The 24,804-nt window shown below is 39.1% G+C and overlaps 2 protein-coding genes and 1 pseudogene across 2 annotated transcripts; all 3 read right to left on the bottom strand.

Moving 5' to 3' along the window:
* Positions 1-125: 125 nt before the first annotated feature.
* Positions 126-2,552, bottom strand: LOC138780320 (protocadherin gamma-B4-like). The gene has a single exon (XM_069956702.1). The coding sequence runs from the start codon at positions 2,550-2,552 to the stop codon at positions 126-128; it is 2,427 nt and encodes an 808-aa protein (XP_069812803.1).
* A 7,509-nt stretch (positions 2,553-10,061) lies between these two features.
* LOC138780455 (protocadherin gamma-B4-like) lies at positions 10,062-12,492 on the bottom strand (annotated as a pseudogene).
* A 5,678-nt stretch (positions 12,493-18,170) lies between these two features.
* On the bottom strand, positions 18,171-20,591 carry LOC138780606 (protocadherin gamma-B4-like). The gene has a single exon (XM_069956714.1). It carries the CDS (start codon positions 20,589-20,591, stop codon positions 18,171-18,173), a length of 2,421 nt encoding a protein of 806 aa, XP_069812815.1.
* Between the last annotated feature and the right edge of the window lie 4,213 nt (positions 20,592-24,804).

Below are 24,804 nucleotides of genomic sequence, written 5' to 3' on the forward strand. Positions count from 1 at the left end.
ATTTTTGTATTGTAAGAGCAATATCTGTAAATCATGGTGTACATAAAAATAACAACTAGAGGAACACCTATATTTAAATGAAACAGAAAATATTAACAATTTATAATTTAGTCAATAGGGCATCTTCATACCTGAGAAATATTGATAGAATTTGGATCACTGTTGGAAGCATCATTCATAGCTGTAGATACATCAGTGTCTATGAGATTGTCTGTGGGGACGTTCTGCACCGGTTTCAGATAAGCAATTTCATTCTGCTTTGAGTCCAGAGTCACACACACATCATATGAGAATGGGAAAGGTAAACTTGTATCACTGATCTCAGAAGGACATCCCAGGGTGAACTGAGGATACACATTTCTGCTATATGCTCCATAGCTTGTTGGGGTATCAGATTTCCTGCATTTTAACACTATGGTGATCAGCACAGTTACAATAAAGAGAATTGAGATGAAAGCTATGGAAACCACCAGGTAGAATGTTATATTGGAAGCAGTATTTGATACATTCGGTTGTTTCCTTATCTCTGGTACAGCCTGTTGAAAGTTTTCTGCCACAACTATATGGACCGATACTGTACAGGACAAAGATGGGACCCCATTATCCTTCACCAGAACCACAATTTGCTGTCTTGTGGTATCTGAGTCTTGAATATCTCGCCCGATTTTAATTTCTCCAGTATATTGGCCAATGGTGAATAGTGTTGGGTCAGGGACCTGTAGTAAGTGATAGGAGAGCCAGGCGTTGTGTCCAGAGTCAGCGTCCACTGCTATCACTTTGGTGACTAGATAACTTTTCTCAGCGGAGTGAGGAATAAACTCAAATAATGCTGATCCCTCAGTGTCTGCTGATGGGTAGAGGATCTTAGGAGCATTATCATTCTTATCAATGATACATATCCTCACTGTGACATTACTGCTTAGAGGAGGAGATCCACTGTCTTTAGCCATCACCTGGAACTGAAATTCCCGCAACTGTTCATAGTCAAATGATCTCTGAGCATAGAGAACCCCGGTCATTGAGTTTATGGAGACATAGGAGGTGACAGGAATATCTTCTACATTACTGTTCAGAATGCTATAACTAATCTTCCCATTGTCATCACAATCCAGATCTGAAGCGCGGACATTGTGTATTGATGTACCCGGTTGGTTATTTTCTCCAATATACAGAATGTAGCTCATCTTCTCGAAGACTGGAGCATTGTCATTCACATCTGAGATGTTGAGCTGAAAGGTCTTGTTGGTAGATAGTGGAGGAGATCCATTATCCGTACAATGTATAGTAACATTGTAGGAAGGATTTCTTTCTCGGTCCATACTAGCTGCAGTCACTAGTTTATAGTAACTATTGGGGGATGGAATTAGCTGAAAAGCTAATGTGTCTGAGATATGACAAACAACTTCACTATTCATCCCAGAGTCCAAGTCATGGACATTGAGTAATGCTATCACAGTGCCTACAGGAGAATTCTCTGGAATTGATGCTAAGAAAGATGTAATTGCTATTTCTGGGGCATTGTCATTGACATCCATTACTTGTACCAACACCTTGCAATGTGTCACATGACCTCCACCATCTTTAGCTTCTACAGTCATTTCATAGATGTCTGATGTCTCAAAATCTAAATCTTCTAAGACTTTGATTTTCCCATTTAATGAATCTATAGTAAATGACTGGCATGCATCATCAGAAATGTGACTGAAAGAATAAGTTATTTGAGCATTAGATCCTTCATCTTCATCGGTTGCATTTAACTGGATGACAAGGGATCCAATAGCGGCATTTTCCTGTAATCTTATACGATATGTATCCTGGTTAAACATCGGCAGGTTGTCATTAACATCCTGGACAATAATCCTTACTGTGGCAGTGCTGGATTTCTGTGGGTTACCTCCGTCCAGGGCTGTTAGGACTAACTCATAGGAACTTTGCTTCTCCCTATCCAATGACTTTTCCAGTATAATTTCCGGATATTTAATTCCATCTGTTGTAATCTTTTCTCCAAGTCCAAAGTTGTCATTGCCGCTCAGTGTATAACTCTGTACAGAGTTGCTTCCTATATCTGGGTCTTGGGCATTTCCTAGTGCAAAATGTGCACCAGTTGAAGTGAGTTCACTGATTTCTAAATCAAAATGTTTCTTTGAAAATATGGGCGAGTTATCGTTCACATCCTGGATTTCAATGGTGATTGTGTAAAAATTCAAGGGATTTTCTATTACAGCCTCCAGGTTCATAAAGCAGTTTGGTTTATTTCCACATAATGTTTCTCTATCAATTCTGTCTGCTATAAATAAGTCTCCATTATCCAGATTAACATTGAAGTATTTTAGTCTTGTTTTAGTGATTAGCTGAAATTTTCTATTTGCTAATTCCTTTACATTTAATCCAAGATCTTTTGCCACATTCCCAATTACAGATCCTCGCTTCATTTCTTCATGTACTGAATATTGTAGCTGCCCATAGGTAACATTGACAAAGAAGAAAATAAAGCAAAATACCTGATAGATCTTCTCCCATTGCTTCCTCCTGTTTCTTGTTGTATCATTCATTGTCAGAAAACTGTGACAGAAAGGCTTCCTTTGTTATAGTCCACAAGATGTGCAATATAAAGATTTTTCTTACAGGCTGGACTGCATTGTATGATATCTGGAAATAGTGCTGTGTCTTCCTATATCCAGCACTGTGAAACTACAGAGAAACTGGTGTATTTTCCTCTATTGGTAAAATAAAAATCTATACACAGTCTTATAGTGACACTCAGTGTCCAAAAATAAGAACTGCGACTGTTCTGCATTAAGATTTTTCAACAAGTTTGGAATTTCATTGCATTTAATATTTCACATTTTACATTTCATTTTGACTATTTGCTCATGCATGTTTATGTATAGTCTATATCTTTAACAACAGAAAAAGGTAACAACAATATCAATTACCTAGAATTATTGTTACCTCTAGTTTACCTAGAAACTGATAAATATTTATACTTAATTTTTTAAAACTTAAAGATTCCAAATAAAAAAAAATTGTTTTAACCTACAGAATGTACCTTTTGTATAAGGTAAAACTATTAAAATAATGCCTTTATTAAACATGGAATTTTATGATGGTGGTTGAAGACTTAACAAATAATATAAAGTTTAAATGTAGGGGTAGGTCAATAACTAGATTTGTGCATCTCCACACCGTTACTCGTTACTTTATGTACTGTACTTATGCAAACCCTTATGATAATTCTTAATGGAAGTCATTCACTACATATACTTTATCTATGATGTTCTTTCCTGGTTTCTATAGCACATACTTTTATTACTAAAGGGAATCTGGTACTGCCTGGGTGCTGACAGTGTTCTGTAGTTGTCAGTCCCCTAGTGAGCATTGTCTGTGGAGTGGATCATGCACAATCTCGCATCTCCTACTGGAATGAAGAGTCAATGAGGAGTTGTGGCTGAGCATTTGTGCCACACTCTAGCACGTCTCACCACTTTTACCTTTTCTTAATGAATAATTAATGTTACCTTGCCTACTGCTCACTCAGGCTTAAGCTTGTGTCTCTGACTGCAGATCATTCCTCTGTAGATGGTCTATATCTAAAAGGAACACTACATAGTTGAATCTCCTAACAAAAACATGTTGGAGCTGTGATATAGGGGTAAATTACCAGTGTAGAGACCAGACCAGTTTTTTTTCCTTGGTTCAATTCCTGATGAAATTAAATATAGGTACATTTTCTTCTCATTATTGTATCATTTTCAAAAGTGCAAAGAATTTCCAGTCAGGTCCAAATTAGTTTTAAAATTCAGGGCCTTTTTTACACAATCATGAGAGAAAAAAATAGATATATTTTATTTCTATCAAGGAAATAAAAACTATTGCTGGTCTCTACACAGGTGATTTACTTCTGAACCACAGCTCCAATACATTTGGGCTTTGAGATATACTATATGTGAGTGTTTTTTTCAAACATACACTGCAGAGGACTGATCTGCAGAGACACAAGCTGACAGTGTGAATGAGCAGGAGGTTGATCAGCAGAGATTATATTTGAACAAAAAAGAGGAGATAGCAGTGGTGAGGTTTTCCAGAGTACGGCACAAACGCTGAGCCACAACTCCTCTTTGACTCTTCATTACAGTAGGAGACCTGAGATTGTGCATAATCCACTCCACAGACAAATTACCAAAAGGTAACACACTCACTAGGGGACTGCCAGCTACAGCACACTGTCAGCACCTCAGGTAGGGTCCAGGTGTTGACAGAGTCCCTTTAAATTGTTTATTTATGTGATTGCGATTGAATACATAAATGTGTATATGGACAAAGTAATATATTTATTTCCCGTAATGTTTGGCCATGAATGTGGGCTCCTATATCATACTACAGTTAACGCGGTACCAATATTTTTCATAGGAAAAAAAGTTACATTGTTCAACTATAGAATGCCTATGTAATTAATTAATGGAGATTTCTTTTTCAAGAGAATAAGCAAGCAGTAAGGCAAAGATAAAACAGACCTTAAACAAATTATAAAGCAAAAAGTAGAGGTCATATTTTTCTTTGTGTCAGAACAAAGGAAGGTTGAGCCAAATAAAGACAAACAGAGTACCCTAGTGAGTCAACATAGGTCAACTATGGGTACACAGGGATTAGCAGGAGTAAGAATGTATATGATATGAACTAATAATGTCTATGCCATTTACATTTGCTATGCTGCTTAGAAGGCATTTGTATGCCACTAAAGTGGAAAATGTTAAAGGTTTTCATGTAAATCACTGCAGTTCAGCTATTTAGATCGAGCTAAAAGAAAACTGTTAGCTCCAGGTCATGCTCAGATCTCAAGTGTCAGGAGGCTAGAGACTAAACTGCAGCATGCATGCCACCACCCTCTCTCACTCCTCCATGTCTTGACTGATTGAGAGAGCTCAGAGCTGGAAGCCAAGCTCTGTAAATCCATAATCCAATAGAGGAAAGGGGATCTCCAGCTCCACTAAAAACTTTACAATAACATGTCATCATAACATGTAGTTATCAACTTAAATGTAATCATCAGGAAAGCTGAGCTGTGATTGGTTTCTATAAACAGTTCACACTAGTATGTATTTTACACCCTTTGATAAATCTCCCCCAAGGTCTTCAAGGACTTTTAATAAACATCTTCAAATGACTAAAGTGACAAATTAGTCATTATAAGGCATTTACGTGGTTTTAACTCCCATTGTGAGATTGTTATATTCATAAATTTGTAATCAACCAAAAACAATAACCAAGAACAAAGTAGCTTGACCTATATTGCAACGCTTGCCATGTATGTCTATGTTCACACATACCATTGACGTCAGTCTTTTGGTCAGTATTTTTTCAACCAAAAACAGGATTGGTACTGACAGGGCAAAATTATAACAGAAAGATTTAAACAGCTAATGTGTTTTCAACCCACTCCTGGTTTTGGTTGAAAAAAGACTGACCAAAAGACTGGTGGAAATACTATTTGTGAACATAGCCTATCACTATGTTGATTTAATAAAAATGTAATAAATGCAAACGATATATACTCTATGGTGAACATAGTCATTTTCTTCAAGACCATCCTTAAAAGGCTAAATCCTCAGGACAGTGTTAAATTGCAATCTATGGTTATGTTTCCTCTTTGGGAAAATGTCGGTCAAAGGCGGCCCTTTCGTTATAAAGACAGACGCTAATAATGATCATGATCTTTATAAGCAGCCATCTATTTTATGAGATGGCTGCCCTTCCCCATTATGTTCCCGGAGAGGTACAATAGCCTAAGTTTTTATAATAACATATAAACTTGAAACCGCAAGAAAATCTTACTTAATTTAAAAATTTTAACTTGAACAAATTAATTGACATATAATTTATAAATTATTTTTCCACTTCTCAAACTTAACTATCTAGTCAAGTGTGCAAATGTTATTAGAATTCTAATTGATATAACATTTCTTAAATGTAACAATTTTTCTTTTATCTTTTTTTGTTTGTTTGTTTACCAATACATAGACACTTTACTATTGTTGTAGTTTTCTATTTTCTAACTTTATTTTACCAAGTACTGAGCACTAAATAATTTTTACTATTTCTGTACTGTGACACATTTTAGATACTTTTCCCTGCATCCTACATAGGAAATGTTACCTTAATAAAAGTGACATGGCTGTAGACGCAACACGGTGCACTAAAAATATGGCAGAATTATGGCACAATATTCAGGGATACTTTAAGCCAATTTAAAGTTGGTCTAAGCTAACACTAGGAATAAGATAGTTTTAATAAATCTAGTAAGATCATAAAAAGTTGTATTCTTAGATATATATGAGCAAATTACTAAAATTGAATTGTCAAACCATTATTCGCTTTCTCTCTCTCTCTCTCTCTCTCTCTCTCTCTCTTTCTTTCACTCTCTCTCTCTCACTCTCTTTCTCTCTCTCTCTATTGTCCTCTTGACCTCCAATCTTGAAGGTCTTGGACAGGCCCTTAACCCCTTCACATCACCAATACTTACCTCTAACTTGTCGGATCAGCAAACTTCTCATAGAGTCCGCCTTCCGGTAGAATCTATGAGAAGAGCGCTGATACTACTGATCAACTGATGAACTACTGATGAATGGCATTGATTAGTATATGCAATCATATAAATTCATATAAATATCCCCTAGGGGAATTTTAAAAACTTTTTTTTACATTTTATAAGATATTAAAATCCCTACCCCCAAAAAGGTTTTAAATCACCCTCTTTCCCGTTATACAAATAAAACATGTAAACAAATATTATTATAAACATATTATATACCATAACATGCAGAATTGACCGGTCTATTAAAATATAACAATACTGTTCCCGCAAGGAGAACAGCTTAAACAAAAAGAGTTTTAAAAAAATGTAAAAAAAAATTTTAACAAAATTATAAAAAGTGATAATTATTTTTCTTTTATGCCAATATGATATCAATAAAACCTAATACTCTTGAGACAAAAATGAGCACCCAACCAGCCCTTTTTAGAAGTAGAGGAGAAACACTTCTTCAATTTGACCTGGGTGTCAAAATTTTGTTCATGAAGAGGTTAACAAACATATACACCCTCCTCCAGACGACAAATCCTGAGCTTTTTAATAAGGCGCAAACTAAATAGCTGAGGGATATCCCTGAGCTTATAACGGATCATTGGGAGGATGTCACTATTTCCTATCTTCTACTGTGAGTGCAAGGGATCTTTTTATCCAATATTGCTTTTTACATAGAATACACCTCAGCCTGCTTAGTTACTTGTACCTTTTTACAAGCAGTCTTTACATGCCCTAGAGTGCTAGCATCCTGGTTCCTGGTTGTCTGTTGTACTATTTCAGCACTAATGTCCCAGATCATCAAACATACCAGGAGAAGTGCAAGGAAAGACTCGTTAGCTAGATCTCTGCCTATCCTCTCAAGTTATAAGGACACACTTAGCTCTCACACACATTGTAATTCACGCTCTGTGTAAGCCTGTCAGACTTAAGCTGAGAGGAAGCAGTGAAGCTGAGCTCTGACTCTATTACACTACCACCATGACGTAGCAAAACACAATAAAGGCATAGGGGCTCAAAAAAGGATCTTCCAGACCTCTATTGGACAAGTCTAACTTCACAGATGGGAGTTTGCAGCAGAGGCCCTCTGGATGCAAGTTCTCGAGCTGAAGCTTCTAAAGTACCCAACAAAAATATGACCCTGACTGCCAGGGGCGTAGCTAATGTCTCATGGGCCCTGGTGCCAGAGGTCCACCTGAGCCCCCCACGCAGTGCCACGCGACTCCAAAACTGCAACCTGACCCAGGAAAATTTGTATATATCACTGGAGAGTGTCCCAAACTATCTCTACCTGACTACATTATGCCAAGTGAAGTGAATGGGGCCTGCTGCACTACACCACAGTATATGTCAGCATCTCTTTGGTGGTGGGACGCTGAAAGTGTACCTGTTATTATAAAAAACATTTGACATGTCATAGACACATCATAGAGACATGTCAAAAGTTTTGATCGGTCTGGGTCTGAGTGTACACACCTGTACAGATCATGAGAACGAGCCAGGATAGGATCGCGCTGCAGTGCTGTCCGCTTTCACTCAGGGTATGTGCACACTGAGTAATTTTGACATAAACTCCATTGCGGTATTCTCAGCTTGTGCACGCTCGCGGACTGCGGCAGGAGCGCGCGTCTCCGCCCTTGTCATAGACTCCATTCTATGCACGGGCGGATTCCGCCCTCTATCCAGAGAATGAACTTGATCATTCTGTGGACGGATGAAAGAATCCGCTTGCGCATAGAATGGAGTCTATGACAAGGGCGGAGACGCGCGCTCCTGCCGCAGTCCGCGAGTACCACAATGGAGTTTACGTCAGAATTACTCAGTGTGCACATACCCACAGTCAGTAAAAAATAGCTGGGCTTGTAATGTAAATCTATGGAGTCCGACTTTTTTTTCTAACAGAGAAAAAAGTGAACGTGCTGCAGCGTGGTCCTTTCCTGGCTCATTCTCCTAAACGGTACAGGTGTGAACACTCAGATCCAGACTGGTGAAAACTTTTGACCTTTCTCTATGTCTCTATGACATCATAGAGACAGGTCAAAAGTTTTTTTTATAATGACAGTGACACTTGAAGTTTTGCTATAAATGTGCTGCTCTCACATGTGTAGTGTGCATTAAGGACACATAATACACACTTCTCTCTCTTCTCTGCTTGTTTCCTTATCTGCAGCTTTTATTACAGCAAGGCAGTTTTAACCCTTTGACTGCTTTCCTCAAGATACTTCTGATACATTAGCAGCAGGAGAAAAAGGGTTAAACCTGACATACAATAATTAATAAATAAGTTACAGATGAGGGGACAGGAGTAGCCAGAGAATGGAGCACCCCCCTCCAGGGCCATGACAGGACTGCTGCCCCCACCTCAGGGCTGTGCTGTCCCTGTCACAGCCCCCACTCAGTGTTTACTCACAGTTGCTGCTCTGTCGTTCTGGTCAGCCGGGGGAGGGGGCTTCCTCACTGCTCTGTCAGGACGAGTCTGCTGGGCTTCTGTGCTCCTCTGGCTTCCAGTCTCCCTGCAGCTCAGCAAGTAGGTGACAGAGCTGCGATACAGAGGGGAAGCTGCTGCTGCTCCTGTTGTCACTCTTTGGGACCTCTCTGCACCATCTCCCCTGCAGGCATGGAGGAGCTGTCTGAGGTAACTTCCCCTCCTGGATGGTGCAGGTCCGTAACAGTACGGCGCTCTGGTCTGGGGGAGGGGCCTCAGCTCTGTACACTAGAGCTGGAGTGTCCCGGCAGATTGTCAGCCTGGGATGAGGGGGTGGGGGCCTGCCAGAGAGGTAAACAGTGTAGATCGTGAGCGGACCCGGGACCCCCACCCGCGCTTGCAGTTTAGCAGCAGCAGCCTGCATTCAAAGATGCAAGCAGCTATGCCAAACTACTTGAGAATTCAACCAGGTGGCAAGTGGGGCATAGTGGGCCCCCCTGGCTGCGGGCCGGGCCGGTGCTGTAGCTACGCCACTGCTGACTGCACTAACCTTCCAGTAATCAGACATGCCTGTCCTCAAGCCATTCAAGAGTATTTGCCTCTAATAATTCCAGGAACTTCAAAAGGGGATAATTTGAACCAATATAAACCATCTCAGTTTCAAAAGTTAATATTTACACAGCGGGTCTACACTTTCCAGAACAAAATGGCCCAACAGATGTTTTTACACTCAATAACAGTTAACATTAAACAGACAGATAGGTCGATTAAGTAGGGTTTGGTTTGATAAAGAGTTCATAAAAAATACAAAAAAAAATCATTTGCTAATTGATAAATATTCACTAAAGAATTATACAGAAGTTAAAATATAAACATTATATAGCATTAAAAAAAAGTAATGCTGCTTCATACCTCAATATTGTTAGAATTTAACTCCTTGTTAGCAGAATCATTCATAACTTCTGTTTCATCAGTGTCTATGAGATTGTCTGTAGGGATGTTCTGCACCCTTTAAGTACATTTTTGCTATATAATATAAATGAAAAAAGTCTTGATTCATACCTGCAAAATGTTTCCATCAGGCACATCAGTTTCTGAAGTGTTATTTGCTGAAACTGAATCCTCAGTGTCGATGAGATTGTCTGTAGGGACGTTCTGCACCGGTTTCAAATAAGCAATTTCATTCTGCTTTGAGTCCAGAGTCACACACACATCATATGAGAATGGGAAAGGTAAACTTGTATCACTGATCTCAGAAGGACATCCCAGGGTGAACTGAGGATACACATTTCTGCTATATGCCCCATAGCTTGTTGGGGTATCAGATTTCCTGCATTTTAACACTATGGTGATCAGCACAGTTACAATAAAGAGTATTGAGATGAAAGCTATGGAAACCACCAGGTAGAATGTTACATTGGAAGAAGTATGTGATACATTCGGTTGTTTCCTTATCTCTGGTACAGCCTGTTGAAAGTTTTCTGCCACAACTATATCGACTGATACTGTACAGGACAAAGATGGGACCCCATTATCCTTCACCAGGACCACAATTTGCTGTCTTAAGGCATCAGAGTCTTGAATATCTCGCCCGATTTTAATTTCTCCAGTGTAATGACCAATGGTGAATAATGTTGGATCGGGAACCTGTAGTAAGTGATAGGAGAGCCAGGCGTTGTGTCCAGAGTCAGCGTCCACTGCTATCACTTTGGTGACTAGATAACCTTTCTCAGCAGAGTGAGGAATAAACTCAAATAATGCTGATCCCTCAGTGTCTGCTGATGGGTAGAGGATCTTAGGAGCATTATCATTCTTATCAATGATACATATCCTCACTGTGACATTACTGCTTAGAGGAGGAGATCCACTGTCTTTAGCCATCACCTGGAACTGAAATTCCCGCAACTGTTCATAGTCAAATGATCTCTGGGCATAGAGAACCCCAGTCATTGAGTTTATGGAGACATAGGAGGTGACAGGAATATCTTCTACATTACTGTTCAGAATGCTATACTATACTAATCTTCCCATTGTCATCACAGTCCAGATCTGAAGCGCGGACATTGTGTATTGATGTACCTGGTTGGTTATTTTCTCCAATATACAGAATGTAGCTCATCTTCTCAAAGACTGGAGCATTGTCATTAACATCTGAGATGTTGAGCTGAAAGGTCTTGTTGGTAGATAGTGGAGGAGATCCATTATCCGTACACTGTATGGTAACATTGTGGGAAGGATTTTTTTCTCGATCCATACTAGAAGCAGTCACTAGTTTATAGTAACTACTAGAAGATGGAATTAGCTGAAAAGCCAATGTGTCTGAGATATGACAAACAACTTCACTATTCATCCCAGAGTCCAAGTCTCGGACATTGAGCAACGCTATCACAGTTCCTGGCAATGAATTCTCTGGAATTGATGCTGAAAGAGATTTCATTGTTATATTAGGGGCATTGTCATTGACATCCATTACTTGTACCAACACCTTGCAATGTGTCACATGACCTCCGCCATCTTTAGCTTCTACAGTCATTTCATAGGTGTCTGATGTTTCATAGTCCAAATGTCCTAAGACTTTAATTTCCCCAATTAATGAGTCTATAGTAAATAACTGGCGTGCTTCATCAGAAATGTGACTGAAAGAATAAGTTATTTGAGCATTAGATCCTTCATCTTCATCAGTTGCATTTAACTGGATGACAAGGGATCCAATAGCAGCATTTTCCTGTAATCTTATTCGATATGTATCTTGGTTAAATATCGGCAGGTTGTCATTAAAGTCTAGGACAATAATCCTTATTGTAGCAGTGCTGGATTTCTGTGGGTTACCTCCATCCAGAGCTGTTAGGACTAACTCATAGGAACTTTGCTTCTCTCTATCCAATGACTTTTCCAGTATAATTTCTGGATATTTAATTCCATCTGTTGTAGTTCTTTCTCCAAGTCCAAAGTTGTCATTGCCGCTCAGTGTATAACTCTGTACAGAGTTGCTTCCTATATCCGGGTCTTGAGCATTTCCTAAAGCAAAGCGGGCCCCAGGTAAGGTAACCTCACTGATTTCTAAATCAAAATGTTTCTTGGAGAATATGGGCGAGTTATCATTCACATCCTGGATTTCAATGGTGATTGTGTAAAAATTCAAGGGATTTTCTATTACAGCCTCCAGGTTTATAAAGCAGTTTGGTTTATTTCCACATAATGTTTCTCTATCAATTCTGTCAGCTACAAATAAGTCTCCATTATCCAGGTTAACACTGAAATATTGCTTTCTTGTCTGTGAAATAAGTTGAAATTTTCTATTTGCTAATTCCTTTATATTTAACTCAAGATCTTTTGCCACATTCCCAATTACAGATCCTCGCTTCATTTCCTCATGTACTGAATATTGTAGCTGCCCATAGGTAACACTGGTGAAGAAGAAAATAAAGCAAAATACCTGATAGATCTTCTCCCATTTTATTCTTCTTCGACTTGCTGTATCATTCATTGTTAGAAAGTTTCTTTACTGTAATCCACAAAAAGGAATGTATTCCTAATATTGCCCAATTCCTTGCAAAGATGTTTCCTGGACTCCAGACTGCAGTGTGTGATCTTCAGAAATATTGCTGTGTTTCTGTATATCCAGCACTATGAGATTTCAGTGACATATACTAGATTTTCTTGTGAATATATTTTTACACAGTCTAATACTGCCACTTAGAGTTCAAATTTAGGAACTGCAGAAACTCTGCAAGAAGCAGAATTTTCAAGTAGTTTGCAAGTTTTATTTTATCTTTACATTGTTTCTTACCTCATTTACATCAGGAATATTAGGCTTAGGTAAATGCAATGTAATGGCACTGCCAGATTATAGGAAGCTGCTATGCTGTTAGTAGACAACTAACATATTGATTGTGAATTCAATTCTAAATTCTAATTTTAAAGGCAATAAATAGAAAATACATTACAATACATTAATGATCAGGTTTATAAAACATCAGAAACATATGCATACAGTGTGTATGTAGATTGATAGCTAGATAGCTAGATAGATGTGGATAGACAACTCCTGCCATGAAGACATCATTTTACTAGAACCATTCTGCAAGACTACTACTCCCATTTGCTTGAGTTTCCAAGTAATGTTGTGTTGCCATTATACATTTGTTCATGACAATGATACATGCTTGTATTATAATGACCCGGTACTGGCCCCTAAGTCCTGTTGCACCTGAGTAAGGTAACTCTCTTGGGCTCACACAAGTGGGACGAGGTGTCCGCTGTAACTAGCGTTTTTCTTACCGGGTGTCACTACTGTGTTTCTGTGTAACTTATTCTATGCATGGCTCTCCTCTACTCTCTTTTCTGCACACACACACACACACACACACACACAGCCTAACCAATCACAAACAGGGTTAGATAGATCGCTGCAGTTGGGACTTGGTCCCTGGTGGGAGAAGTTAGTCAGTCCGGCTAGGGAGTTGGAGGTGGTAGCAGCTAGTCTAACAGGGACACAGTTAAGCAAACCACAGTATCTTCCTATGAGCACTAGAACCGCTATGCAGTGGCCTTTCACAGGGAGAGAAAAGCCAAACAGGGAACACCTTTCCCATGCTGTAAAACACTCTAAAAAGTGCAGGGCAGTTACCTTCAGAGTTATAGGAACTGACCCCAGTGGAAAAAAGGAACTAAGGAAAGTCTACGTATTCCACTGCGCAGTGCAGGACAACTGGGAGGGCTCAGGAGTCTGCTCAACCCAGATAACAAGGCCTGGGGCTCATATTACCCACCGAGGAAGGGTAGCTCGCAACTAGGGGCCCATAAGGCGGTCAAGACTAGAAGTCATCTGTGAGTACAAGTATTCTGTATTCTCTTCTTCTACACACCTCTACTGTTCCAGCATAGTATACTTCTACCTTGGGCAGGGCCCCTCTGGCAACTCCTCTTCTATCTTCTCTCTACTGCAGAGCACCTTCTTACTACAAGCACCAGGTCTCTACTGCAACTACTAGCACCTGTGTTATTAAGAGAATGTAACTACTGTATTGCACTAGACTGTACTGTTGCCACCAGTATCTCCTGTATTGCACTACGGTTATCCTAAGTAAACTGTTCCACTTTGCTAAAGCACTGGACTCTCTATACATCTCTCTATACTTGGATTAATTCTTTTTTTGCGCTGGTGAGGTGCCAAACCATCCAGGGTGGGTCCTATACCACTCCAGGCTACTGTGACAAGTGTCCAAGTGACCCTAGACCCACTCAGCTATCACACCAACATAACAGCTGACCCAGCAGGAGTTCACCCAAACACTTCCTCAGGCCTCACACAGTATGAATTTAATTTTTGATTGTTGACTGATCTCCCTATTCTGCTGTATCATCATCCCTGGGAGTATCTGAGTTTTGGAAGTCATTGTAAGGAAGCAAGAAAGGTGTTTCCTGGTTCTGTGGACTGGTGTCCCACCTGCGTTGTTACAATACTGTTAATGTTGGCTCAGGATTAGAATTTTCTATGATCCTAGATATTATTGAAGGAGTATGCCCATAATGACTATTCTTGTCACCCCCCACACACAATTGTGGCATTTTGTGAGAAGGGGATAAAATCTGTTATTTGCCATACAGCCATATCTTTTTTTTAAAGATATTTTATGCTCACAGTATATAATATAGACTTTATAATCTTACAATACTCCATAAATAAATGGAGTATAAATAACATATGCCAACAACCTATCTCAATTAAAACATTACAGTTTAAGGCTGGGTTCACACTACGTATATTTCAGTCAGTATTGTGGTCCTCATATTGCAACCAAAACCAGGAGTGGATTAAAAACACAGAAAGGATCTGTCCACACACTGTTGAAATTGAGTGGATGGCCGCCATATAACAGTAAATAACGGCCATTATTTCAATATAACAGCCGTTGTTTTAAAATAACAGCAAATATTTGCCATTAAATGACGGCCATCCACTCAATTTCAACATTGTGTGAACAGAGCCTTTCTGTGTTTTTAATCCACTCCTGGTTTTGGTTTCCAATATGAGGACCACAATACTGACTGAAATATACGTAGTGTGAACCCAGCCTAAGGGATTACCTGGGTCTGTTATATTTACAGCCTAACTTTGTCATTAATATTATCCATCCCTATACTCTTATCACTTAGTTGACTGAAGGACAGCAAAGCTGAGGTAAACATAGCAAGCCAATCCTTGTTTACCAGACACAACACCATATAGAGGACTATCTATATGCTACATAATATACAGACCTATGCTTGGTATGAAAAGGCCACAATACTTATGTTAGCACTAGGGATGGTCCGAACCTGCCGAGGTTCGGGTTCGTATGAACCTGATTGCTCGGCAGCAGATTCCAGCTGTCTGCCCGCTCCGTGGAGCTAGCAGGTACAGCGGGAGTAATGCCTGGAAAACTGGGATACAGCCTATGGCTATGGCTGTATCCCAGTTTTCCAGGCAGTCCTCCCGCTGGACAGCAGGAATCATTATCGAGGGTTCGGGTTCGTACCATCCCTAGTTAGCACCAAGGCCCCATCATTCAAATGCAGACACTACCGTTTTGATCTTTATTTATGTCTATCATAATTGGACATCTTGATAAACTTATTGGGTAAATGTGCTTCAGCTTGGAAGCTGCAAACTATACTAACTAAACAAATAGAATTATTGAAATTTAAATGTGATTTGAAATGTCTAAAAAATATAAGGGTTGATATTTCTGCTCTGTATTTTTTCTCTTCTCTTTTTTTTTTTTTTTTTTTTTTTTAACCTAAGGATTACCTCAAAGTTATATAGTACCAAAGATTAATACAACATCTACATGAACGCACCACTGATATTAACCCCTAGACGACTAAGGACGTAGTGTGGCATAGCAATGATCAGTGTGAATAATCTAAGTATTGTATGTAAAAGTCCCCCAAGAGAACTTAAAATGTGTATAAAAAAAGTAAAAATGTCTTTATAAATACCCCAAAGCCCCTCCCACAATAAAAGTTAAAATCCCCCCCCCCCTTTCCCATTATATAAATAAAACATATAAAAATAAATAAATAAACATATAATGTACTGTAGGGTGCATAATTGTCCGATCTATTTAAATATAACAAGCGTCATCACTAACGGCAAATGGCGTAGACAAAAAGAGGAGGAAAAGTGCCAGGATTACCGATTTTTTGTTACATTATATATTTAAAAAAATAATAAAAAGTGATCAAAACGTCCGAACTTCAGAAATATGGTATTAATAAAAACTAGAGATCATGGAGTGTTGCCCCTAATCAGTGTGGAGCAGGACCCCAGCTAGGTAGGAGCAATGTCTAGTAGAACCATAAGAGAAATAGATCACTGATCTCAGGGAGTCCAGCCAAATGATAACACTGCCGGCTGCTTGTAAAAGCGCTCAATGCAATTAAAAATATGTGTAAACCTTCATGTGGTTGTGTTCGGGCTGACCTATAGAATAATGGTATCATGTCGCTTTTACCATATAGTGCATTACGTAGACACAACCCCCCCCCCCCCCCAAACGTTACCATATTGCATTCTTTTTTTACGATTTCACCAATTTATATCTTCATAAATAATATATTTGGGGTTCCATTATACATGTTATGGTAGAATGAAGGACACCATTACAAAGTACAAATACTCCTTTAAAAAAACAAGTCCTTACATGGCCCGATAGATAGAAAACTGAAAGTGGTAGAGCTCTTAAAAGGGGAAGAGGAAAAAAACAAAAACACATAAATGAAAACTTGCATGGTCAACTGGGTCATTTTGGGCTTGGTCCTCAAAGGGTTAAATATCTAATTCCTGAAAAAGTGAACCATATTTGCTAAAATATTTGCCTTCCTTTTTCTATATTAAAATCATAAAAAAAACTCTAGAGCAGTTTTTTTTTTTTATTATCACTTGTAAGAAGGGGGAGTATATATGGTAAGCCCTAGCACTTAAAGCGACTCTGTACCCACAATCTGCCCCCCCCCCCAAACTGCTTGTACTTTCAGAAAGCTGCTTTTAATCCAAGATCTGTCCTGGGATCCGTTCGGCAGGTGATCCAGTTATTGTCCTAAAAAACTACTTTTAAAATTGTAGCCCTGTGTCAAACGGCCTTGGCCTAGATTGTGTATGCATTAGGCTGGCTCACCCTCCCACTCCTTCCTCCCTGCCCTCTTCATCATTAGGAATGCCCCAGGCAGATTGTCTCCTATTCCCCACCTGTGTCAGCCCGTCACATGGGCTGGATCCTTAAGGCACCTGTGCAATGTTCACTGCAGAGGAATAGGAAAAATGATGAAGAAGGCAGGGAGGAGGGACGGAGGGGTGGTGCAAAGTTAGGGCACAGATACTCCAAGCCACGGCCGTTTGGCACAGGTCATGCAAGTTAAAAAGTTGTTTTTTAGGACAATAACTGCATCACTTGCCGAACGGACCCCAGGATTTTGGATTTAAAGCAGCTATCCAAAGGTACAAGAGGTTTGGGGGGGTCAGACTGTGGGCACAGAGTCGCTTTAAAAGTTGTTGTTGTTACACCTTTTCTCATTTTGTAAGTCTCTCTATCAAGTTTTCTGAAACAACATCAACACTTTAAAATAAATACAAAAATGGATCTTAACATCGACATATACCTCCTAACACAGTCAAGACAATTCAGAAAACTAAATATTATACTATAATAGATCGTTGTAAAAAACGTTGTAAAAAAAAATAATGATATATAACTATTAATCATGCCTTTCATTATGGAAACAGATGTGAACCTTGACCACACGTACTGCGTTACATGACATGGGAGTTGAGGGAGTAAGGGATCACCTGGGTTGCACTAGCGCTATGGGTCAATTCACCTCACACTATCATGCTTTAATGCCCTACTTGCCCTAGGCCGTAAAACAAGCGTAAATCACCACCTGACGCCAGACACCCACTTTGCCACAAACACATCGTTGTTCGTTGTTCACAAAAACACAAAACCTTTCTGTGTTGGGACCCACCAGACGCTGTCATACACGTATCCCACCAGCCACTGCCAGACACACAAACACAAAAGACACACACACAAAACTATGCTGTGTTGGAACCCACTAGACAGTAATATCACAATTTGTAAACTTTTATATTTTTAAGTATTATTTTTTTTAAAGGTTGTTTCATACCTGTGCAATAATGTTAGAATTTGGTTCATTGTTGGAAGCATCATTCACAGTTTCATCAGTGTCGATGAGATTGTCTGTAGGGACGTTCTGCACTGGTTTCAGATAAGCAATTTCATTCTGCTTTGAGTCCAGAGTCACACACACATCATATGAGAATGGGAAAGGTAAACTTGTATCACTGATCTCAGAAGGACATCCCAGGGTGAACTGAGGATACACATTTCTGCTATATGCTCCATAGCTTGTTGGGGTGGGAGTCTTTCTGCATTTGTAGATGACAGCGATGAGAACAGTTATAATGAATAATAGAGAGATCAGAGCTATGGATACCACTAGATAGAAGGTTACAGGGGATTTACTGTCTGCATTAGTCGGTTGTTTTCTGATTTCTGGCACAACTTGCTGAAAATTCTCGGCCACAACTAAGTTCAAAGTGACTGTAGATGAGAGAGATGGGACTCCATTATCCTTCACCAGGATCACAAGTTTCTGTCTTAAAGACTCTATATCCGGAAGATCTCGCCCAATCCTCATTTCACCAGTATATTGACCAATGGTGAATAATGTTGGGTCAGGAGCCTGTAGTAAGTGATAGGAGAGCCAGGCGTTGTGTCCAGAGTCAGCGTCCACTGCTATCACTTTGGTGACTAGATAACCTTTCTCAGCAGAGTGAGGAATAAACTCAAATAATGCTGATCCCTCAGTGTCTGCTGATGGGTAGAGGATCTTAGGAGCATTATCATTCTTATCAATGATACATATCCTCACTGTGACATTACTGCTTAGAGGAGGAGATCCACTGTCTTTAGCCATCACCTGGAACTGAAATTCCCGCAACTGTTCATAGTCAAATGATCTCTGGGCATAGAGAACCCCGGTCATTGAGTTTATGGAGACATAGGAGGTGACAGGAATATCTTCTACATTACTGTTCAGAATGCTATAACTAATCTTCCCATTGTCATCACAGTCCAAATCTGAAGCGCGGACATTGTGTATTGATGTACCTGGTTGGTTATTTTCTCCAATATACAGAATGTAGCTCATCTTCTCAAAGACTGGAGCATTGTCATTCACATCTGAGATGTTGAGCTGAAAGGTCTTGTTGGTAGATAGTGGAGGAGATCCATTATCCGTACAATGTATAGTAACATTGTGGGAAGGATTTCTTTCTCGGTCCATACCAGCTGCAGTCACTAGTTTATAGTAACTATTGGGGGATGGAATTAGCTGAAAAGCCAATGTGTCTGAGATATGACAAACAACTTCACTATTCATCCCAGAGTCCAAGTCTCGGACATTGAGCAATGCTATCACAGTTCCTGGCAATGAATTCTCTGGAATTGATGCTGAAAGAGATTTCATTGTTATATTAGGGGCATTGTCATTGACATCCATTACTTGTACCATCACCTTGCAATGTGTCACATGACCTCCGCCATCTTTAGCTTCTACAGTCATTTCATAGATGTCTGATGTTTCATAGTCCAAACGTCCTAAGACTTTAATTTCCCCATTTATTGAATCTATAGTAAATAACTGGCGTCCAGTATCAGAAATGTGACTGAAAGAATATGTTATTTGAGCATTAGATCCTTCATCTTCATCGGTTGCATTTAACTGGATGACAAGGGATCCAATAGCGGCATTTTCCTGTAATCTTATACGATATGTATCCTGGTTAAACATCGGCAGGTTGTCATTAACATCCTGGACAGTAATCCTTATTGTAGCAGTGCTGGATTTCTGTGGGTTACCTCCATCCAGAGCTGTTAGGACTAACTCATAGGAACTTTGCTTCTCTCTATCCAATGACTTTTCCAGTATAATTTCCGGATATTTAATGCCATTAGTTGTAATTTTTTCTCTGAGTCTAAAGTTGTCATTGCCGCTCAGTGTATAACTCTGTACAGAGTTGCTTCCTATATCCAGGTCTTGAGCATTTCCTAAAGCAAAGCGGGCCCCAGGTAAGGTGACCTCACTGATTTCTAAATCAAAATGTTTCTTGGAGAATATGGGAGAGTTATCATTCACATCCTGGATTTCAATGGTGATTGTGTAAAAATTCAAAGGATTTTCTATTACAGCCTCCAGGTTTAAAAAGCAGTTTGGTTTCATTTCACATAATGTTTCCCTATCAATTCTGTCGGATACAAATAAGTCTCCATTATCCAGATTAACACTGAAATATTGCTTTCTTGTCTGAGAAATAAGTTGAAATTTCCTATTTGCTAATTCCTTTACATTTAATCCAAGATCTTTTGCCACATTCCCAATTACAGATCCTCGCTTCATTTCTTCATGTACTGAATATTGTAGCTGCCCATAGGTAACACTGGTAAAGAAGAAAATAAAGAAAAATACCTGATACATCTTCTCACATTTTATTCTTCTTTGTCTTGCTGTATCATTCATTGTCAAAAAGCTCAGATTTAAAAGTTTCCTTTACTGTAATCCACAAAAAGGAATGTATTCTTATATTGCCCAATTCCTTGCAAAGATGTTTCCTGGACTCCAGACTGCAGTGTGTGATCTCCAGAAATATTGCTGTGTTTCTGTATATCCAGCACTATGAGATTTCAGTGACATATACTAGATTTTCTTCTGAATATATTTTTACACAGTCTAATACTGCCACTTAGAGTTCAAATTCAAGAACTGCAGAAACTCTGCAAGAAATACAATTTTCAAGTAGTTTACAAGTTTTATTTTAATTTATCTTTGCATTTCTATGTTTCTCACCTCATTTAGATGACCATAATGTGTACATCAGGAATATTAGACCTAGGTAAATGCAATTTTATGACACTGGCAGATTATAGGAAGCTGCTATGTTATTATTAAACAATATAAGTAATATATTAATTGTGGATTGAATTCTAAATTCTAATTCTAAACAATATCCAAAGGCAATAAATAGACAATACTATCAATACATTAATCATCAGGCTTCTAAAACATTAAGAAGTACATCCATCTAGTATGTATGTATATATGTATGTATATATGAAGACATCATATTATCTGAACTATTGTGCAAGACTTCTACTACTCCCACTGGTTCTTATCATGTTGCAAAGTCAAGTCATGTCAAGTTGACATTTTACTAGTGTTTGTGACAATGATACATGCTTCTATGAATTCCATTCTTGACTGTTAACTGATCTCCCTATTCTGCCCTATGTCCTGAGAGTATCTGAGTATTTAAAGCCATTGTTAGGAAACAGTTAAGGTGATTCATAGTTCTGTGGACTGGTGTCCCATCTGCATTGTTATAATACAATACCTCGATATTATTAAAGGAGTATGCCTGCAACACACCATAGAGCAATTCCTATAGTGGAGCCTAGGAGGGCACTTGTTCATTAACTATTTGGTATATGTAAAGTTGTTTTATGTATTCTCTGTACCAGGTTAACTGGCAGGAAAGGAATGGCTTCCATTTGCCTCACCACACACACTATAGTACACTGTTAGTCAACAGTGACACCTGCAGTCTTTGGTGGTATACCTGCTGCTTTAGCTAATATAGAACTTCAAGTTCTTTCTAGAACCTGCTAGAAGGTAAGTGGAGCATGCTAATGTGCTCATAAAAGGCCTGCAGAGACAAGGTTTAGCTACAAGTTGAGTAGCTGTCCAAGAGACAAGTTGAAATAAGAACAAGTAGAGAAGTTTTCAAGAAGAAGAAAGAAGAAAATTGGCTTATACTATTGGAGTATAAGCTGGGCAGAAAGGAGTAGGACAGCTGGAGGTGAGACTAAGATAAACTGTGGGAGAGAGTTTGTCAACGGATAGTGGGAATCCTCAGTTCCGTAACCCATGTGGATGGACTTGAGTATGTTTGGTGGCGGAGTTAACTTAGGCCTCTGCATCGTCTCCTTCTCATGCGGATTTCGGGGGGAGGGGGGGAGGGAGTTGTGAAAGGACCGCAGGGAATTTCTAGGAACCGCAAGTACTGGCTTTTGACCTGGCTTAGATACTTAAGCAAAAAGCTCCCTAGATAACAGGGAGGAAAAAGTCTCAAGCTCCATTGGAAAAGCCAGGATCACAGCATCAGTGTGATCACCAGTGTCCTACATGAAGTAACATACTGAGGTCTGAGGCAGACCATCTCTCCACACATCAGCACAGCAACCCATTCAAAGCCTCTGTATGCAGCTGCACTGTTGAACTGCCTTTAAGTTACCAGTATAGTAGTTATCATTACACTGCCCCCCTCCTTGTCTCCCTGTTGCCTGGTCCACATGCACCACACCATCACCAAGGGCCATCTTGCCGGACAGCAGTATCAGGGGATGGCCCCGGCGGATTACAGGTCCACACCACCAACCACCTTACACACAGGTGCAACCCCCCTAAAATCTCTACAGTGGCCCCCAGAAGAGAAAGAGATCACAAGGAAATGCCAGAGAATAGTCTGCTCCTGCAGAAGCCCTCATGCCAGCCTGAGACTATGACAAGTCAAAGAGTAGGGCTGTGGTGCAACACAATAATAAAAATACATTAAGAAATAGTTTAAAGCTCTCTAACTGACAGTTATAGAAATAAGTCCACAGGTTTGTTACCTTTTATAGTAAGTTACATATATTACAAAATGCCATATATCTGAGCATATACCTCGCTTAAAATAAACACATATACATCTACACATCAACTTGTAAATTCTAACATAGTCAAGGCAATTCAGAAATAAACAGTATATTATAGCAGATCTTAAACGTTGTACAATAAATTAATGGTACATAACTACTAATCATAATTTTCAGATGGTTGCCACTACAAACTCATCAGTTAGTTAAACTCTAACTCCCAGCCGGGGCATAACTACCACTGTAGCAGCCATAGCGGCTGCTATGGGGCCTACAGCATCAGGGGGGCCCATTGCCATGTCCCTTTAACTGCAAGCTCTCCTGACAAGCACTTGCAGTTATGATTAGACTTGACGGCTTAGTGGCCTGACGGGAAGAGGGGGGGGGGGCAATCAAAAGTTTGCTATGGGGCCCAGCCATTTGTAGTTAAACCCCTGATTCCCAGCATGCCATCGGAAAAAGGTTGGAGACCGCCGTTTAATAACCCATAGCTCATTTAAACAGCCTTTGTGATAACCAAATAAACCTAGTCTTATTTTTAAAGGAGAAGTCTGGCAAAATTTTTTGTTAAAGTAATGTATTGTCCCCCAAAAGTTATACAAATCACCAATATACACTTATTACAGGAAATGCTTATAAGGTGCTTTTTTCCCTGCACTTACTACTACATCAAGGCTTCATTTCCTGGATAAAATGGTGATGTGACAACCTGACTACCAGAGCTGTGTCTCTAAACTCCTTTTAAACACAGTTCCTATATCACTCTGTGCATTAGGTCTTTTCAACAGTCTTCTGCACAAAATTTCATATAAAATTATAAGTTTCTTGAGAGCATTATGTTTAGTTACTTGAAATTGCACGGTCCTGCGTGTCCCTTATTTTGTTGTCATGCTCTGTGTCATGGTGTATAATTTTCTGTTTAATAAAACTTGTTTGGAAAAAAAAACAAAAAACATGTTATCCAGGAAGTGAAGCCTTGATCCAGTAGTAAGTGCAGGGAAAAAAACACTTTATGTGCATTTCATGTAATAAGTGTGTATTGGTGATTTGTATAACTTTTGGGGGACAATACAATACTTTTTTTTAAAACTCTTTATTATTTTAGTTAAACATTAACAAAGAAAAAAAAGTTGGAAAGACAGTGGTCCTCAACAACAAGGACAACTGTGTGACAAACAATTCAGTACATTCCACACAAATAAACGGTACTAAACATCCAGTGGCAGAGCGGAGCATCACATCAAAGGGTGATACACCGCTAAGAATCTCATACTCTTGTGCGAGACATAAACACATAAGAGGTATCCCTCCTCTGCTGCTGCCAACAATACAATACTTTAATAAAAAATTTTGCTGTGGATTTCACACAGGGATTTTAAAGTGTCACTGTCGTTATAACTTTGAAATTCTAAATCAGCAGGGGATGTAAAATAAAGTAAGTTTGCAATTTACATTCATTTTTTTGTTTTTGTTGTTTTCATGCTGTAAAAAAAAGATGAACTTACCAGAAATCCAAGTCCAGTTTCCTAAAAGGCAGATTTTTGTCTTTTTGCTGTTTGAAAAAAGAGACTAAAATCATGAAGTTCAGACCAGTACAGAGATTCACAGCTCAATGTGTCTGTCAATCACATGACTGCCTTCTCTCTGTGAGCGCTCAGATGGCCTGGAAAACATGGAATTCCCGTGTTTGGACTCTTTGGAAAAAAAAGGTCAGAATACAGAAGGTGCTCTGTTTTCTATGATAACTACTGAATGTATATGGCAAACTTGCTTTACTTTAGCCTCCTGTTGGTTAAGGTTTTAAAACTAAAAACTCCTGGTTTTTGCTTGTGATTTTAATGACAAATTCTGACCATAAAAAACTATTTATTGTATTACAGACAGCATATTGATGGAAGACATATGTAAATTTAAGACAGCTGAAGGGTAAAGTATTCACCATAATGTCATCATTTACCAAGAGGTACAGTATGTTTTTATACACACAGTTGTGTAAAAATAAAGACATTGGGGAGATTTATCAAACTGGTGTAAAGTAG

The sequence above is a fragment of the Dendropsophus ebraccatus genome, chromosome 1 (assembly GCF_027789765.1).
Source record: "Dendropsophus ebraccatus isolate aDenEbr1 chromosome 1, aDenEbr1.pat, whole genome shotgun sequence".
Lineage (NCBI taxonomy): Eukaryota > Metazoa > Chordata > Amphibia > Anura > Hylidae > Dendropsophus > Dendropsophus ebraccatus.